General features: G+C 34.9%; 1 protein-coding gene across 17 annotated transcripts in view; it reads right to left on the bottom strand.

Moving 5' to 3' along the window:
• Window positions 1–19,532, bottom strand: part of WDPCP (WD repeat containing planar cell polarity effector) — a 487,362-nt gene that overhangs the window by 318,944 nt on the left and 148,886 nt on the right. For 12 of the 17 annotated variants that reach the window (XR_012422331.1, XR_001484464.4, XR_010580444.2 and 9 more), the window contains exons 7-9: window positions 15,129–15,243; window positions 12,777–12,910; window positions 9,102–9,293 (exon numbers count right to left, since the gene is read on the bottom strand). The exons of 1 other annotated variant lie outside the window; for it this stretch is intronic. Coding sequence is in view for 12 of the 16 variants with exons in the window: in XM_015433598.3 (XP_015289084.2) it covers window positions 9,102–9,293; window positions 12,777–12,910; window positions 15,129–15,243 (441 nt within the window). In the remaining 4 variants the exon portion in view is untranslated. The remainder of the gene's footprint in view (window positions 1–9,101; window positions 9,294–12,776; window positions 12,911–15,128; window positions 15,244–19,532) is intronic. 4 more of the 17 variants (XR_012422332.1, XM_065527043.2, XM_074011663.1 and 1 more) reach the window with 1 other exon arrangement.

The following is a 19,532-nucleotide window of genomic DNA, read 5'->3' as shown; positions in this document are numbered from 1 at the left end:
AAACAAATTATATAAAAACAAAAAGCCCCATTCAACGACAGCAAATCCAAAAACACAAAAGAATACCAGCCCGCTCAGATGAGAAAGGATCCGCATAAGAACTTTGGTGATTCAAAAGTCAGAGTGTCCCCTTACCTCCAAACAAGTGCACTAGCTCCCTAGCAATGGTTCTTTACCAGATTGAAGCGACAGAAATGGCAGACATAGAATTCAGAATCTGGGTGGCAATGAAGCTCATCAAGATTCAGCAGAAAGCTGAAACCCAACAGAACGCAGTGAATCCAGTAAAATGATTCAAGAGTAGAAAGATGAAATAGCCATTTTAAGAAACAACCAAACTCAACTTCTGAAACTGAAAAATTCACTACAAGAATTTCAAAATACAGTTGGAAGCATTAACAACATAATAGACTAAACTAGGAAAGGAATCTCAGAACTCAAAGACCAGTTCTTCAAATCAACTCAGTAAGACAAAAATTTTTTAAAGAATTTTTAAAAATGAGTAAAACCTCTGCAAAATATGGGATTATGTAAAAAAACCAAACCTATGACTCACTGGCATTTCTGAAAGGGAAGAAGAGAGAGTAAGCAACTTGGAAAACATATTTGAGAATACAGTCCAAGAAAACATTCCCAATCTTCCTAGAGAGACTGATATGCAAATTCAAGAAATACAGAGAACCCATGCAAGATACTATAAAAGACAACCATCCCCAAGGCACATACTCTTCAGATTGCCCAAAGTCAACCTCAAAGAAAAAATCTTAAAGGGAGCTACACAGAAGGGTCAGGTCACTTAAAAAGGGAACTACATCAGGCTAGCAGCAGACCTCTCAGCAGAAACTTAAAAGGCAAAAATGGTGGCCGGACATGGTGGCTCACGACTGTAATCCCAGCACTCTTGGGAGGCCGAGGCAGACGGATCATGAGGTCAGGGGTTCGAGACCAGCCTGGCCAATATGACGAAACCCCGTTTCTACTAAAAAATAAAAAAATTAGCTGGACATGGTGTTGCACACCTGTGGTCCCAGCTACTCAGGAGGCTGAGGCAGGGGAATCGCTTGAACCCGGAGGCGGAGGTTGCAGTCAGCCGAGATCACACCAGTGCCCTCCAAACTAGGTGACAGAGTGAGACTCTGTCTCAAAAAAAAAAAAAGGGCCTATTTTCAGTATCTTTAAAGAAAAGAAATTCCAACCAAGAATTTCATATCTCGCCAAACTAAGCTTCATAAGTGAAGAAGAAATAAAATCCTTTTCAAACAGATAATGCTAAAGGAATTCATTACCAGTACACCAGTCTTACAAGTGGTCCTTAAGAGAGTGCTAAACGTGGAAACAAAAGAACAATACCTGCTACCACAAAAACACAAGTAAGCACATAGCCCACAAATACTATAAAGCAACTACACATCAAAAGCAACTACACATCATCTACAAAACAACCAGCTAATAACACAATGACAGCATCAAAATCTCACATATCAGTATTAACTTTGAATGTAAATGGTCCTGACATCCCACTTAAAAGTCATGGAGTTGCAAGTTGAATAAGACAAGGTCCAAGTGTCTATTGTCTTTAAGAGAGGCAATTCACATTTAACAACATCCACAAGCTCAAACTAAGGGATGGAGAAAGATCTATCATGCAAATAGAAATCAAAAAAGAGCAGGGGCCACTATTCTCATCATCAGATAAAACAGACTTTAACAATAGTCGAGGATAAAGAAGGGTATTACATAATAAAAAAAGATTCAATTCAAAAAGAAGATCTAACTATCCTAAGTATATATGTACCCAACACTGGAGCACCCACATTCATAAAACAAGTTCTTCTTGACCTATGTGAAAGACTTAGCCACACAATAATAGAGAGAGACTTCAACAACCCACTGATAGCATGTGACAGATCATCAAGGCAGAAAACTGAAAATGAAGTTCTGGACTAAATTGCGACACTTGACCAATTGGACCTGATAGACACATAAGAGAATACTCCACCCAATAACCACAGAATATACATTCTTCTCATCTGCACAAGGGACACACTCAAAAACTGACAACCTCCTTGGCCATAGAGCAAGTCTCGATAAATTTAAAAACATCAAAATCATACCAACTATACTCTTGGATTACATTGCAATAAAAATAAGAAATCAATACCAAAAGTTCTCCCAAAACCACAACATTACATGGAAATTAAACAACTTATTCCTGAATGACTGTTGAGTAAACAATGAAATTAAGGCAGAAATTTTAAAATTCTTAAAATTAATGAAAACAGAGACAAGACATACAAAATCTCTGGGTGAAAGGAGTGTTAAGAGGAAAATTTACCACAGTAAATGCCTACATCAAGAAGTTAGAAAGCTCTCAAATTAACAATCTAACATTGCACCTAAAGGAACTAGGAAAAAAATAACAAATGAACCCCAAAGGTAGCAGTAGAAAAGAAATAGCCAAAATCAGAGAACCAAACAAAATTGAAACACAAAAATCCATACAAAAGATCAATGAGACCAAAAGTTGTTTTCTGAGAGAATAAACAAGATTAATAGAGTGCTAGCTAGATTAACAAAGACAGAAAGAAGATCCAAATAAGCACAATCAGAAATGACGAAGATGACATTACAACTGATTCCACAGGAATGCAAAAGATCCTTAGAGACTATTATGAACATCACCATGCACAAAACTTAGAAAATCTATAGGAAATAGATACATTCCTGGAAACACACAACCCCCCCAAGATTGAACCAGGAAGAAAGTGAAAACCTGAACAGACCAATAATGAGTTCCGAAATTGAATCAGTAATAAAAATCCTACCAACCAAAAAGAGCCCTGGACCAGATGGATTCACAGCCGAATTCTACCAGACGTAAAAAGAAGAACTGGTACCAATCCTACTGAAACTATTCCAAAAAAAAATCGAGGAGGAGGGACTCCTCCCTAACTCATTCTACGAAGCCAGCATCATTCCGATACCAAAATCTGGCAGAGACACAACAAAAAAAGAAAACTTCAGGCCAATATCCCTGATGAACATAAATGTAAAAATATTTAACAAAACCCTAGCAAACCAAAGCCGCAGCACATCAAAAAGTTAATTCACCACAATCAAGTAGGTTTTATCCATGGGATGCAAGGTTGGTTCAACATACACAAATCAATAAATGTGATTTATCACATAAATAGAACTAAAGACAAAAACCACACGATTATCTCAATAGATGCAGAAAAGGCTTCCAGTAAAATCCAACATCCTTTAACAACCCCCAACAAAATAGGTGTCGAAGGAACATACCTCAACATAATAAAAGCCATCTATTTCAAACCCACAGCCAATATCATACTGAATGAGCAAAAGTTGGGAGCATTCTCCTTGAAAACTGGGACAAGACAAGGATGCCCACTCTCACCATTCCTATTCAATATAGTACTGGAAGTCCTTGCCAGGGTAATCACGCAAGATTTTTCTACACCAATAATGTCCAAATCAAGAATGCAATCCGATTCACAATAGCCACAAAAAGAATAAAATGCCTAGGAAGATAGCTAACTAGGGAGGTAAAAGATACCTGCAATAAGAACTACAAAATACTGTTGAAAGAAATCAGAGACAACACAAATACATGGAAAAACATTTCATGCTCAGAAATTGGAAGAATCATTCTTGTTAAAATGGCCATAATTCCCAAAGCAACCTAGAGATGGAACAGAATAGAGAACCCAGAAAAAAAGTCACACACCTACAACCATCTTGATCTTCAACAAACTTGACAAAAATAAGCAATGGGGAAAATACTCTCTATTCAATAAATAGTGTTAGGATAGCTGGCTATTCATGTGCAGAAGAATGAAACTGGAACTCTACCTATCAGCATAAACAAAAATTAATTCATGATTAAATTAAATTAAACAAAAATTAATTCATTTTAAAAACTTAAATGTAAGACCTCAAACTATAAATATACGACAAGGAAATCTAGGAAAATACCCTTCTCAATATCAGTCTTAGCAAAGAATTTATGGTAAAGTCCTCAAAAGCAAATGCAAGAAAAACACAAATTAAGTGGGGCCTAATTAAACTAAAGAGCTTCTACACAGCAAGAGAAACTATAAAAAGAGTAAACAGACAACCTACAGAATGAGAGAAAATATTTGTAAACTGTGCATCCAACAAAGGTCTAATACATACTATCTATAAGGAACATAAATCAAAAAGCAAAAAACAACCTCTATACAAAGTAGGCAAAGGAAATGAATTTCTCAAAAGACATACAAATCACCAACAAACATATGAAAGAATGCTCATAATCACTAATTATCATAGAAATGGAAATCAAAACCAAAATGAGATACCATCTAACACCAGTTAGAATGGCTTTCATTAAAAAGTCAAAAAATACCAGAAATTGATGACGCAGCAGAAAAAAGGGGATACTTACACACTGTTGGTGGGTATGTAAATTAGTCCAGCCACTGTGGAGTGCAGTCTGGAAATTTCTCAAAGAACTAAGAGTTGAACTACCATTCGACCCAGCCATCCTATTACTGGGTATACACCAAAAAGAAAATAAATCATTCTACCAAAAGGACACATGCACCTGTAAATTCATTGCAGTGCTATTCACAGTAGCAAAATCATGGAATCCACCCAGGTGCCCATCGAATGGTGGACTGTCTAAAGAAAATGTGATACACACACACACACACACACACCATGAAATACAATGCAGCCATAAAAAAGAAGGAAAGTATGTCCTTTGCAGCAACACGGATACAGCTGGAGGCCATTATCCTAAGTGAATTAATGCAGGGACAGAAAAGTAAACACAACAGTTCTCACTTATAAGTGGGAGCTAAACACTGATTATATACACGGACATAAAGAAGGGAACAATATACAGTGGGGACTAATAGTAGAGCAGGGAGAGAGGGAGGAGGACAAAGACTAAAAACTACCTACTTGGTACTATGCTCAGTACCTGGGTGATGGTTTCAATCAGACCCCAAACCACAGCCACCTGCAATATACCTTTGTAACAAGCCTGCACAAGTACCTCCCAATTCTAAAATAAGTTGAAAAATAAAACAAAAAGAATATGTGGAAATTCAAATGAAAACAACTACCATGTTATATGTGATAATCTACATATAGACCATTAAGATATATTAATATTTAAAATGAATTTACTGATAAAAAAATTTTTTCTGTACTATTTACTGTATATTTTTCAAAAGAAGTTTTTCTTAAACTACATAATTCTCTCTGTTGTGTTCTTCTAATTAAAATATGGACTGTTGGGCTGGGCACAGTGGCTCACACCTGTAATTTCAGCACTTTGGGAGGCCGAGGCAGGCAGATCACGAGGTCAAGAGATCGAGACCATCCTGGCCAACATGTTGAAACCCTGCCTCTACTAAAAATACAAAAATTAGCTGGGCATGGTGGTGCGTGCCTGTAGTCTCAGCTACTTGGGAGGCTGAGGCAGGATAATCACTTGAACCTGGGAGGCAGAGATTGCAGCGAGCCAAGGTCTTGAGATCCAGCCTGGAGACAAAGCGAGACTCATCCTTTAAAAAAAAAAAAAAAAAAAAAAAAAAATGGACTGTTGCTTAGGGTTCTGTGGTGTGAAATTAGACCAGCAGTTTTCTAATATCCATAAAATAATTTTAAAATGTTTCTCCTCTGAAAGTCACATAATTCAGTCACAGAGAGTTTATTTCTGTGTTTCCTTTGTTTATTTTGTTTTGTTTTTAGCTGCTTGGTAAGCCAATTTTCTACTTAGAATCTACTGTTAAAACTCTCATTTGGTTCAGTATGTGGGCTTTATCCTTTTCATGGTCTGTTATGTAAAAAAGATGGCTCAGAAACATTTTTTTAAGTTTGCGTATAGCAGTGTTTCTCAACTTGGATGCACATGAGAATCGCCTAGGGAACCCATAAAAGATACTGATACTCCCTCCCCTCCAGAGATTCTGATGTAACTGGTCTGGGTGGGCCTCTTTTAAAAGCCCCGTAGGTGATTTTAATGTGTTGTCAAAGCTAGGAACTACTGCTCTAGGATCCTGCCATTGTCCAAATAAAAGCTATTATCTTTTCTGATTGAACCTAGATGATAAATGTTTTTTAAAAATTCTATAGTTCAATAGATCCAATGATTAAATTTCTTCTCTACAAGGCTGCTGATTTTTTAGTTTGAATTTTAGGGTTTAAGGGCATATTCTATCTTTATTCTGATGATTAGTCCAAGAAGTCCCTTGGCTGCTACTGAAAAAAAAAAAAATTAAAGGAATATGCCTGAATACTAATTTAATAAACTGGTACTTTCGGTTCCTGATATTCTAAAAAAAATTCTCTACTTCATATTTAAAGATTATGGCTTCACACACACACACACACAAGAAAAACAATTAGTGCCCTAGACATTTCTTCTACAAGATTATACTTTTTGCATAATGAATTTCACATGAAGCTGTAAAAAAGAAATCTTTACAAATTTTACCAGTAGATAGAATAACTGAAAGGGCCAATTCCTAAAACAAAAGCTCTTGACAAAAAATGAATTATATATCTTAATAAGATCAAAAGGGAGGGAATTATACAATCAGTGGTGAATAAAGAATCATGTACAAATTTGCATACAACTTTATGAAAAAAATATTCAAATACATAAAATGAATAATTTTCTAGAAACACCAATTATGGAAACAAAAGAAAAAAAACCCTTTAAAAATGGAATCAATAATGAAAAAAATCTACCCTCCTTGAAAGACATCACACCCAGGAAATTTTACAGGTAAGTTTTACCAAACTTTCAAGTATCAATTCCTTTTGGTACTGTTGCAGAGAGGAGAAAAGGAAAAAGCTAGCCAGATTGTTCCACAGAGCTAGTAAAACTTTGATATCAACTCTAGAAAGGTTAGATAAGAAAGGATAATAAAAAAAAAAGTAAAACTGTGTGCCAAGCTCATATTGAAGCACATTGGGAAGCCTCTTCAATTTTCCCTACTTAATATCTAAGTAGAATCGACCACCACTTTTCATTGGGTCTCACTATAGCTTACACATACTCTACCCACAGCATCATTAACACTTTAATGCACTTACACATTTTCATATTTGTCTCTTACTGGCAGACACTAAGATCCTTGAAGGCAGGGATAGTTTCTTATTCATATCCCCTAGTATGAAATACAGTGCCTACCCCATGGTCATGCTCAGTAATTGCTAAATGATATGGCTATTTCAAGTAGAAATACCACTAATGTGCACATGCAGAGGTAGGAAATAATGAGTCAGCAAGTAAATTCATTTGACTAAGACATGGAAGGAAACAACACTGGAAAGGTAGGCCAAGGGCAATCAGGGTAGGTTTTTTAGTGCTGAAGCTGAGTTTGGTTTTAGCATCTACAGAAGAATTTTGGGCAGACAATGTCTAAATCAGATCTGTGCTTCAGGATCCATAGAAGCACTTTTTAGAGCTGTAAAAGACCTAGAAGTGACCTATCTGAATTAAATCTATTGTTTTAAAAGTAAGAAAACTAAAGTCAGATAGGGTAGGTGATCTACTCAGCCACGGAACACAGAATTAGCTAGAAGCAGGCAGAAGTTTAGAGGTAGTAAACTTGATTAAGGTGACATAGTATATGGTGCAACCAACAGGCAACCCCAAGTTTGTTCAACTCCAAAGTCCATGATCTAGATGACACCAGGCAATGAGGTATGTAGACTATGTATATCCTTTTAGGACAGTCCTAATTTCATATAAGGACTCATTTCAAAGAAAGGTTATTTGTAAAATATATAACTAAAAGCTAATTTAATTATTTTTACTTTTATTATAAGACACCCATTTAATTGAATTCTAATTAGCTTAATTACATTAAGTCATTTTAACAAAGTCTTTTACTCAATGAACTTCTGAGCTCAAGATCAAGAAAATATTGGTCATGAACAGGAAGTGAGTAGAAATAGAGCACTTATTTAGCCTCATAAAATCCACACCGATACTACAAGTGATTTTAGTCACTGTAACAGAATTAGAAAAGTTCCAGAAAAAGGAAACTAAAAAATCTATAGGTGATTAAGAGGATTTTTACAGAAGACGTATATACATACATACATATATATTACACATCAAATTTTAGGACTCTTCAGTCTTAAAAAGATAGCCTGAAAGTTTATAAAACCAGGAGAGGTAGGTAGGGATAGAGAAAACTTAAACTTATTCATCTTATCTCAAATGCTGACTCTGGGTAATACTCCTTAAAAGTCTAAAACATAATTGATTTAGAGGCAAATACAGGAACATACTATTTTACCTACATAAGAAAGTGGGGGAGAGGGAGCTTGTTTTTTACAGTTATAATACAACAAAAACAGAATTTTGTAACCAAAGTACTAGTACAAACTGAAAATACACATAGGTTCACATATATGAATGAATGATCAAACCATTATCATGAATTGAGAGGATACTGTCCTGACCTTATAATCTATAGCTCTCCTTAAATATCCTTGCCCCAAATGTGGTCTGGCACAACAGGGACTTACACAGTATAGGCATTTAACTAATGTTCATTAATTGACAGAGGTTTGAAGAGAGTAATTGGTAACAAAAGCTTTCACAGGCATGATATCATGAGTAAACAGTAATAATAGAACTAATAATGATAATAACAAGAGTCATAATAGTGAACAGTGAATCAGGGCTTACTATATATTGATATTGCTCTAAATGCATGTATTAACTCATTTATCATCACTAACCATATTTTTCAAATAATGAAACTATAGCACATACAAATTAGTAACTTGGTCAAGGACAGGAAGTTACATAGTGGCAGAGCTAGCATTTGAACCTGGAAGCCTAGACTCTTAATTACTATACTATTCTAGCCAGCCCTGGAATTGTCTGGGTATCTTCTAGATACGATACTTTTTAGGATCTCATTTCATATGTAATTTCCTTTTCTGAATATTTGAAAAAACAAATTATAGGTAAAAAATAATTCACATTTATTTCAGAACAGAAAATCTAATAATCCTATTTCATTTACACTTTATTAAAATGTACATATTTGTTTTAGATTTACCTCTAGTCTTCCTTGAGCATAACCCAGGAGGAGTAGATTGGCTCTGTCCTTTTCAGAAGAAATGGGGGCCCAAGGCCAAGCATCATCATTGACCAGTGGCCACCAGCAAACAACTCTATCATGAACATAGTTGATAGCTAGATGTCGCTCTGTTGTCTTGTTTATTGGGCCAGGTATTTCATAATAGAAAATCTAATGATTAAGAAAAAAAAAGCATACATGAAACGTTTCTTTAAAAGATGCAAAATCCTCAAGTATTACAAAAATTAAAGCATCTGGAAATGTAGTTACATGCAAATAAATATGCATGTTAAACATGTGCTTAAGAAGGTGTCAGAATTTACCAAATTCTTCTGACACATGTATAAAAAAGACATATGTTCAAAATTCTCCCCATTTTTAGCAAAGGAAGGAAGAGAAGAAATGTGAGTTAGGAAGGAATTGAATGTAGCAATTCCAATCAATACCAAAATGTACAGTCATGGTTGCTTGACAGCATCGACCTACACATAGGATTTAGGACCAGCTGTATAAAATGACAAGTTCAGTACTGCTGACCAAGAGTGTCTCACTACTGTTTAAGACATAACATGTTAACAATGACTGACAACAAAAAAAGGAAAAACAACTTGAGGCAAATATCTCTTTAAAGAATATATGCGACGTATACACATATATTCTGCATAAAAGGGATAAGCCATAGCATCATGCATAAAAGTTTATGCAGCTTCTGAGAATTATGCTTCTCTTTCTTAGGCAGGATTTGTATAATTTATTATTCAAACTATGTTATTTTGGAACATGGTTATTTGAAAACATAAGCACGGCACCATCTGTGTGACACATGCCAAGGAAATATAGATTGCACCGTATTTCTGCTTAAGGAATTAATGGAAGGTTGATAGCTTGGAAGAAAAAAAAAACTATCTTGCCATTGCTGGTCAGCAATAATCGAACCACTTTCTGGGGATTAAGCGCATGGCTAAGCCTACTGGACCAGACACTAGCAAAGGGCAGGGGGTCTTCTTATCAGAGAAATGCTTCTGGAGCCAGTCTCACTACATGACAGATTGCTTTCATATTCCTGTCTGCAAGGCAACAAAGGATGGCAGTAATGCGATAATGCCAGAGTGCAATGGGTGTTAAGAACCCGTTGCATTTATGTATTGTATTTAGTAAATAATCAGGCTCATCCAAATTGTGATCTCACCACTCAACCAAGGCCATTAAAACCAAGGTTAATGCTTTAATAATCCTTTGCTATTTTTTTTCAAGATGGTCAAAAGGAACCCTTTTCTATTTGCATGGCCATAATATTATTGACCTCTTCATCCTCTGAATGCACATCAAAAGGAACTGAAATCAAAGTAATTACCAGTGTTGTTCTCTCATGGTAAACATTTAACTCCTCGCAGTGTCCCTTCACTGTTAAATAAATTGAATCGGATGTTTCAGATGTAGACAGGAAAACTTGTTAAAGGTCAATAGTTTAAGGATGTTTACCCTGCAATTTTCTTTGCCAAAATTATGTCAATCTGAAAGAATTAAACTATGGTACAGCTGTAAAGAAAAGCAAAAGTACAATACTCTATACCACTTCCTTGTTTTAAAATCCAAATGGGCAATGACAGACAACACAGATGTACTTTATGCTATTAAGTATAATTTCTTATATTTAAGCTCTCAATATCATTGTTTTAAGTCTTCTTATTTGAGAGAAATACCACAATGAAATTGCTAAGTACTTAAAAATACATATACATTATTTTGACATCTGATTTGCCGCATAAGTATGTTACCTATGAATTTCTAGATGACGAAATTGAATTACAATGAGTGACTGACATTTTCAGTTGTCACATAATGCAAATCATTTATGTTATGAAATGTTAGGAAATTTCATGTTTCCTATGAGTTTAATATTATCAATATTCTCTCATGATGACCAAGAGGGAACGTAAAATAAACAAATTTCTTAAAATATCCTTCCAATGGACAAATAGCAGATTTGACTAAATATTAAAAATATATTTTAAAATATTAAACCAGGAAATGAAATTAATGAGCTTTCCGAAGGGAAACAGATTACTTCTCTAATGTATAGAAATGACATGGAGTGCCAATGTTCCTATTTTCCTAAATCCAAAGGCATATTCAAATAAGCAAGTAAGTAATTTCCTTACTTAAGGTTTAAGGACCAAAATGCTAGATCTGTTTTCCACATCTTTTCACAAGAAAAGATGACCTCTTTACAGTTTCTCTCTGTTCTCAGGTAGCTACTACTCTTCAGTTGAGAAGATTTTATCAAGCTATCACACCTAAGATAAAGAAACTAGTCATTCAAAATTTTATATACAGTTACTTTAAATAGTTTGAGTTAATGCACACACTGGTGCATTTTAACGACCGATCAATTTTAGTAAGTAAACAGTATTTCAAGTAAATCTGGAGTTAGCCGTTCTAGAACTAACATCCTTTTAAAAATGCTAATACTATTTTTGTTTTGGCTAACCACATATAATAAGTAGCACTAATTTCCAGTTTTAAAAAATCTATATTAAGGTTTTACAGAAGTTTCGCAAAGCTGGCAAACAAAACTAGATGGTAGTTTATTACCACAATGAAAAACTCATTTATTTTATTCTACATTAAAAATCTTTTTTTCAGAATAAATGTTTCTACTAAATAAAACTAAATCCTCCCACACTACCACCACCTCATTCATAAGTAATAATCCCAAAGGGCAAAGGGTTAGGTTAAATACTAGTTTGCCAAAAACACACACACATTTCAAGCTACAGAGGTAGCTTCTCAAACTCTTTGCTCTTGCTGTAGATGCTCCAGGTATGGCATAAGTGTGCATCTTTTTTAAGGAAGCTGTGTATCAGCTCTGTTCCCAGTGAACAGTGAACTGTCTCAAATCCACATCACAGAGGTTGGATCAATCTTGCAAACACAAGTCATTGCTGAAAAGAGGCCTTGAACTGAAACAGCCTGGAAAATGTATTAGATACTCATCCTAGCAGAGAATATGCCTTCCCAGCAGTTAAAATGTAATGTGGCAAAACTTAAACACATCACTTAAAATAAGAATTCTGCCTTAACAGATGTAAAGCCCCTGATACAGGAAGGAAACAAATTACCTGGAGTTAGTGAAGGGAGAGATACTAACACATGAAGGAGATTTCTTTTTGCATTTTGTCCAGTTATAGTTGGAAGGGGAGGGTTCTTCCCCCTCCTTATTTATTACACTTTTCTATTAACCTTTGAAAGTGCCTTCTTCTTTCTTTCTTTTCTTGTGAAGTGGAAACCAGAGCAGCTATCCTACCCTAGAAAGATGATATGGGGTCTTACGGGAAAATGAGAATATATATACTACCACTAGTACAAAAACCATTTTCAAAGTGTAACTTGCCTCTATTATCTGTCTTTGACGTCTATAAATACTATATAAATTGCTCCAAACATGCCATTGTTAGACATCCCCCCATAGTGAGAGTATAAAAGAAAACTTAGAATGGCCACTGTTTGCAGTTAATTAAGCTTAATCCTGTAATATTTCCAGTGTTTCTGAAATCCAGAATGTTTAAGAATAATGAGCAGAATACCAGCTTATGAGATACTTTCATATACCTTAATAATTAATAATATGACTATATAAATCAAAATATCTACCTTATAATCCAAGGCTGAGAGTTTTTCCAGTCTTTTGTTTACATCAGAAGAATCCATCTTCTTGGTAAACTGAATAAAACATAGCTTGTTTTGTGCCAAAAATGATAAGATGATAAAACTGTCTGTGAGAAGAGCTAAAAACCATAATTAGATAATACCAAGTTAGAATAAAATAATGGATAGATTTTTTCCACTGAAATGTTACAAAAAGCTATTTTCAAACATACATATTAATTGAAATCACTAAAGTCTCCTGAATATCATTATAGCATTTTATAAAAATATTAAAGATATTAGGAATAAACAATAATTATCAATCTAATCATGTATGATTTTTTTTTCCTGTGACTATTTCAATATACACTGATGTTTGGGGACCACCACTGGATGAGATGTATTTAGAACCAGGGCTATAAAGATATTTTTAAAAAACTATTTCACACCTGAATGTAGAGATGAAAACATTCCATTTTATTTGTGCTAAGACTTTAATCCTATGTTTATATGATAGAAACCATCTGAGGATAAAGTGGATTTATTAGGGGATACTGATCAGTGTTCTCAACCAGTCTCTTTATTTAAAAAATTTTCATCAGTGAATCTTCTTTTAGGGGTATACAAGCTGGATGAAATAAAGCATATTATACCCAATATGTACATTACATAAATTAATATTTAATAATGAAAATTAGCAATTTCTATAGCTTTGTCATTAAGCATACAAGTAGGTAAATAACTAATATTTGTGGATTATATAAAGGGCTATTGATGTTACATAAAATTATTGATAAAAATATGTTACAGGAATTTGAGAAATGCTTTGCATTGTTCCTAGCATAAAGAAATTATTAAATGTTTTATACATTTTCCTTTACTTTCACACCCCTGACCATGCAAACAGTGACCAATAGTGGATCTACACAATTACAAGAGAATCTGGAGAACTGCCAAGAAATCACATTGTTACCACGTTCCCATGAGAGTGTATTATTTTGGGTACAAATAAAAGAAATACGTGAAAAGGGATAACTCAGAGACACAAATTGTGCTGAAAAGTCTCCTTTTATTTCTCATTGAGGAGCATCAATATAACAAAATCATCAGAGCCAGTATTTTATTTGCAGTACCAATGAAGGGGTCAATAATTAGACATATGGAAATGGAACCTCTTCTACAGGGAAGCTTCCTCAGCACCTTACTCCTGTAAGGAAGGGGAAATGGCATGCTTACAATCCTACCCCCAGCTTATTACTATCAGTAATGTTGCTAATTATGGCCATCCTGCAGAGTTCTTTTCTTCACGATGACGTGATTGTCTGATTTATTCAGAGGTAGCTAGTGAGAGAACACAGCAGACGGAAGATTTCTTTATTCTCACCTCTGTCCTTTCCACTAGGACATACTTCCTTTGATTACTAAATTTAAGATACTGACCATTTTCAATCTATCATGATAATACAATGTTTCTCAACCTTTTTACCTTGAAAAAAAGAATATAATCTTTAAAAATTCAGGAGTCAGCACGGTATAGTGAAAAGAAAATGGGCTTCGCAGCCAGAACCTGTATTCAAATCTCATCTCAGTCACTTTCTAGCTATATAACTCTGGACATGTTCCTTAGTAGCTCAGCTTCAGTTTCCTTATGTGTAAAAATGGAAACAACTATACCTTATACAATTGTTTTCTTGTATTAAATAGGTAGGTTAGGAACCCAGCATACAGAGCCTTTTGGCTCAATAAATATCAGTATCCTTCCTATTCAATAACTGGCTTAATATCTTTTTCTTATGTGCTTTGTACCAATTACAGACTGATTGTGATGTCACTTAATAGGACCTGATTATCCAGTATATTAGGCATTGATCTTTATTATTTAGAAAATATAGCCCAAAATCTCTCAAAAGTTAGTATTCATAAGATTTTAGTAACAAGGAATCTTCCTATGAGAGCCAAAGCATCAATTGTTTACTGGTGGCTGTGTTGGTATATTTGTGTTATTTATTCAAAATTCATTTGGAAATGAAATATATACTTGAAGTACCAGTTATAGAGAACTAACTTTGAAAGAATGAAAACAAAACCCTATTTTGAAAACAATGCTCACTTCTTTTAAGGAAAAAGTAAAAAACAACTCAGAACATAAGCTTAACACTTGACAAGAAGAAAAAAAAACTTTGATATTAAATATTAGTCAAAACTTGTATTGGTCCCAGGGGGTAAGTGTGCTATTACAAGCAATTACTTATTTTGTTTGCAAGTCCCCAGTGGTAATAATTAGTCTACCTGTTGACACACTATTTCTCCTGCCCCACTGTTAATGTAGGCAATTGATTTGCACATGGGGGTAATTACCATCACTGATGGTGTCTGAGATGAGCTTCCCCACCAGGCTTCTGTCAATCACCACTTTCTCCAGCTGCGGCCCAGAAAGGCTTAGCGACACCAGCACACCTGAACCAAAGAGGAGCTAAAACCAGGTAAGCAGGGGAGATGGGAAGGAAGACATGCTGTGATTTAGAATCTTTAAAAAACCTCTCTCCAAATGTACAACTTATACAGATATTTTACACATGCATCTACACTATGAAATTATAAAGAATTGTCTTCACTGAAAAACAATTATTGACATTGTGGTAAAAAGAGAAAGGTGGCTAAAGGATGCAACACAGTAAGTGCATTGATTAAAGCTACATGAAGAAACCTAATTTAGTCCATGTTTATTAGAAATCTAATCTTCTAAATACTTAGAAAGCACATACGCTGAAATAACTGCTTTGTTCTGGATTCAGAAAATGTAATGTATTCTATTGAGATATTTTGAAAAATTACTATTATAAACTAAAACATTTCTTGAGGTTTGAATAGTCATTGCTACACATTAAATATAGAAAATATGCCACTATTACAATATAAACAGCTAATGTTATGCATTTATTTGGAAGTTAAACACTACTTCTAAAAATAAAGATCTTGTCAGTCTAAAATATTAAAATACATGTAAATCAAGGCAATTAAGTAAAATGTTAAATTTTTAAAATCATAAACAAATACATATCAGAAACAATTTCACAAGGAGAGATAAAGGAATATAGTAGAGCATTCAGGCTTTATCAGTATCAGTGTTTACAAAACCACACAACAAAAGATGACTGGATATCACCATTATAATTTTATACTGCTCCTTTCCATTTGTGGCAGCATAATTCATTCATCTCCAAATGTTTAAAACTTCTGAAAGGACTATGCATATGCGTATGCTTGTTATCTATGAGATTATGAAATATCAACATTGGAAGAAATTGTTTCACCTTCAAGGCAACAGACTCAAAGCTGATGAATCATGGAATAACATATGGTATAAGAAGAAAAAAACCAATTGTCAGTAAACTAATCACAAACATGCTAGCCAAATTCAAAGACAACTTTGATTTTAAACAAAACAGGGGAATCCCCCACCCACCTAGGCATCATGTCCCAGCTAGAGAGGATGATTCTGTGTTGAGACATATTTGGACATGTGTGAAAGATAAGCAGCATGAGGGACCAGGGTAATATAAAGACAGACCACCATTCCTCACTGCCTAACAGATTCCAGGCACATGATTCAGAAAAGAAACTGAAGAATCACTTTGCATTTCTGTTAGAACTCTTGTCCTAGTCACCAAAAAGCTAACCTTTATTTGACTTAACAGATTATTCCATTTTGCATTAATACCTCTACAGGGGCAGAGAGTTAGGGGAAGAGTACTTAATCATCTCTGTGGGTCTTGGAGACTACTAAGAGAAGGCACATTTGTTTTAAGAAATTTAAAATGCTTCACAAATTACCATCTACTGAATTACACCCAGCCCTACCACATACCTTAATGGCAAATAGTGATATTTCCCTTTTGAAGAATCCCCCCATAACAACACAGCATGTGGTCTTAACTCCCCAAATTCATTCTCAGGCAATTTTAGGGACATCTTTCATATCTACTACTCCCCTTCCACCTTTATTCAAAACATCTCTAAAATCTATCCTTTTCTATTTATTTTTATCTACTAAAGCTTTACACCTATACCCTTAAGCACTTCTTTTCCTAATTACTCATTGACTACCAGCTCCTTATGTATGTTGGCTTGGCCACATTTATCTTTGTAGTGTCAGGAATACAGCAGGTACTCAACAAATGTTTGGAGAAAGAATCACAACTAACTCAATGGAACATCAGATAATTCAGAGTTACAAAAAAAAAAAAAACTTGGTCTAATTTTCCATTTCCATATGACATGGATGTTCCTTCTGCAGCATCCCTTCAAGCATCTAGCCCATGCTTGAATACTGCCAGTGATCAGGAGCTCACTACTTCACAGGAAAACTGTTCTACCATGGGTCAGTTGTAATCAACTTAAAGAACCTTCATTCATTTTTTTAATTCAGCAAAAACTGAATGTCCATTATATGGCAAGCACTAAATTAAATTTAAGGGCTCAAAAAGAAATCAAATATAATTCTTAAAGTAGGTTAAATAAAGTAGGTTAACAGAAAAAGATCGAGATCAAAGCAAATAACTAATAAAGTGCCAGTTTACCAGACCTATGATAGAGATATATAGTGGGTAGACTCAGAGGACTGGGAAGGAGGTGGTGACTCTTGAGATTGAGGCTAAGGATACAACTGACTCCCTATAACTTTGACAGTCACCCCAATTATTTTTCAGTAGCACCCACCTCAAATATTCAAGGATAATAATACAGTGGTTAAGAACACAGACTCTGAAATCAGAATAAAACCAGTATTGGCTACTTGTTACTAGCTGTGTGACATTGACAGTGTAATTTAACCTCTCTGTCCCTTTATTTCCTCATCTGAAAATAAACATGATAGTATCTACTTCATAGGATGAGGATTAAATAGCTTTTTACAAAAAACATTTAGAATAATGCCTGGCACATAGTATTTGCAATTATTATTATTATTCAACCATTAATTGTAAGATGCTGTCTATAGTCTCCAAATCACTGCTCCTGCCTCCAGGCATAGATTAGTTATCTAACCAACGTATGCATGCTCTTGGCTCCATGACACTCACCCCTTTGAATCCTATATCAAATAACAAATATCCTCACTACATTGTTAACCAACTCTGTCTTTTTAAAGACATTTTGTCTTTTTAAAAACCTTGTAACCCAGGTTGGACTGAATGTTAGACGTGTGACATTCAGGTGAATTATAACTAGTAAAAAATGCAATCTTTTGTTGCGTTTCCCATTTGTTATGATTTCACAAAGATATTCTCTCCAAAATATTTGCAAGTTCCTTCAGAACTCTGGAAATTTTTCCAAGTGTCTAATTTCTTTTACCTTGTTTTCTGTTCTCACCATTGCTGTCATGAAATAACTCTCATATCCTAACAAAAACTGCTTTTTCTATGTATGAGCATTGGTTATAAAATTCTTTTTCAAACCTACTTTTATGGGATGAAGAAGGAAAGTACAGCCTGTGAGATTAAGTAAATGAGGGACCTGATGCCGGAAAAGATTCAGAGGGGTGAGTGTCATGGAGCCAAAAGCATGCATACATTGGTTAGATAACCGATCTATGCATGGAGGCAGGAGCAGTGATTTGGAGACTATGGATCCATTGTTGAGGTTGGACATTCCTTCACAATCCTTCTCAAAGAATAGGTGCAGCCACTTTTTCATAAATTCACTCATTTACCACTATATATATAGTATATCATATGAGTCAGGCACTGTTCCAAGTGCTGCTGAGAATATAGCAGTGAACAAAACAGACAATGCCCTTGCCCTCCCTGGCTTCATGGAGACTGCATTCAAGTGTGGACACAGATAATAAAACAAATAGTTTTAATATAATGTACAACAGCAATAAGAACTATAGAGCAAATTTAGGAGGGTGCTACTTGAAGATGACTAATAAAGAAATAAGCCTCTCTGAGGAAATAACATTTGAATATAGACCCAAATGAAGTAAAAGAACAAGCCACATAAATATCTAGAGAAAAGGAGTTCGAGGAAGACAGAAGAGCAAATGCAAAAACTCTGAGGTGGGAATGTTCCTAGGCTGATTGAAGAAAGCTAGGTCAGTGTGGCTGGAGGGGAGTGAGTGAAAGGGATATTCATAGAGGATGAAGACAGAGAGGCAGTCAAGGGCCAGGTTAGGTTAGACCTTGTTGATGGGAAGTCACTGAGTTTTAAGCAGCACAGAACTATAATATAATTTATGTTTTAAAGCAGGGGTCAGGGCAAGTGAAGCAAGAAGATCATTATAAGCCTATTGCAGTGGTCAAGGTGAGAGATGATGATGGCTTGGGACTAGAATGGTAATGCTGAAGGAAATGGTAAGTGGGCAGACTTGAGACATATTTTAAAAAGTATCTATTAGCACTTGCTGAAAAATTGAATGTGGCATATGAGAGAAAGACTCAAAGATTTTTGGCCTGAGCAACAGTTTACTGCGATTGGGAATGCTACAGGAAAAGCAAATTTAGATTATGGAGAATAAAGAGTTTGATTTTGACACGTTAAGTTTAAAGTATTTATGGACATACCAGTGGAGAGATCTAGTACATAATCAGAAATGAGTCTGAACTTCATGGGGGACTACAGATGTATATTTGGGAGTCATCAACAATACAAAGGTAGTATTTAAAGCCATGGTACTGGACATGCTCCCTTTAAAAAATGAGTGGAAAGACAGAAAGAGATCTAAGGTCTGAGCTCTGGGACATTCTAACCCAAAAAATCAGT

This window comes from Macaca fascicularis, chromosome 13 (assembly GCF_037993035.2).
Source record: "Macaca fascicularis isolate 582-1 chromosome 13, T2T-MFA8v1.1".
Classification (NCBI taxonomy): domain Eukaryota; kingdom Metazoa; phylum Chordata; class Mammalia; order Primates; family Cercopithecidae; genus Macaca; species Macaca fascicularis.
This window is presented reverse-complemented; position numbering and strand designations above follow the sequence as displayed.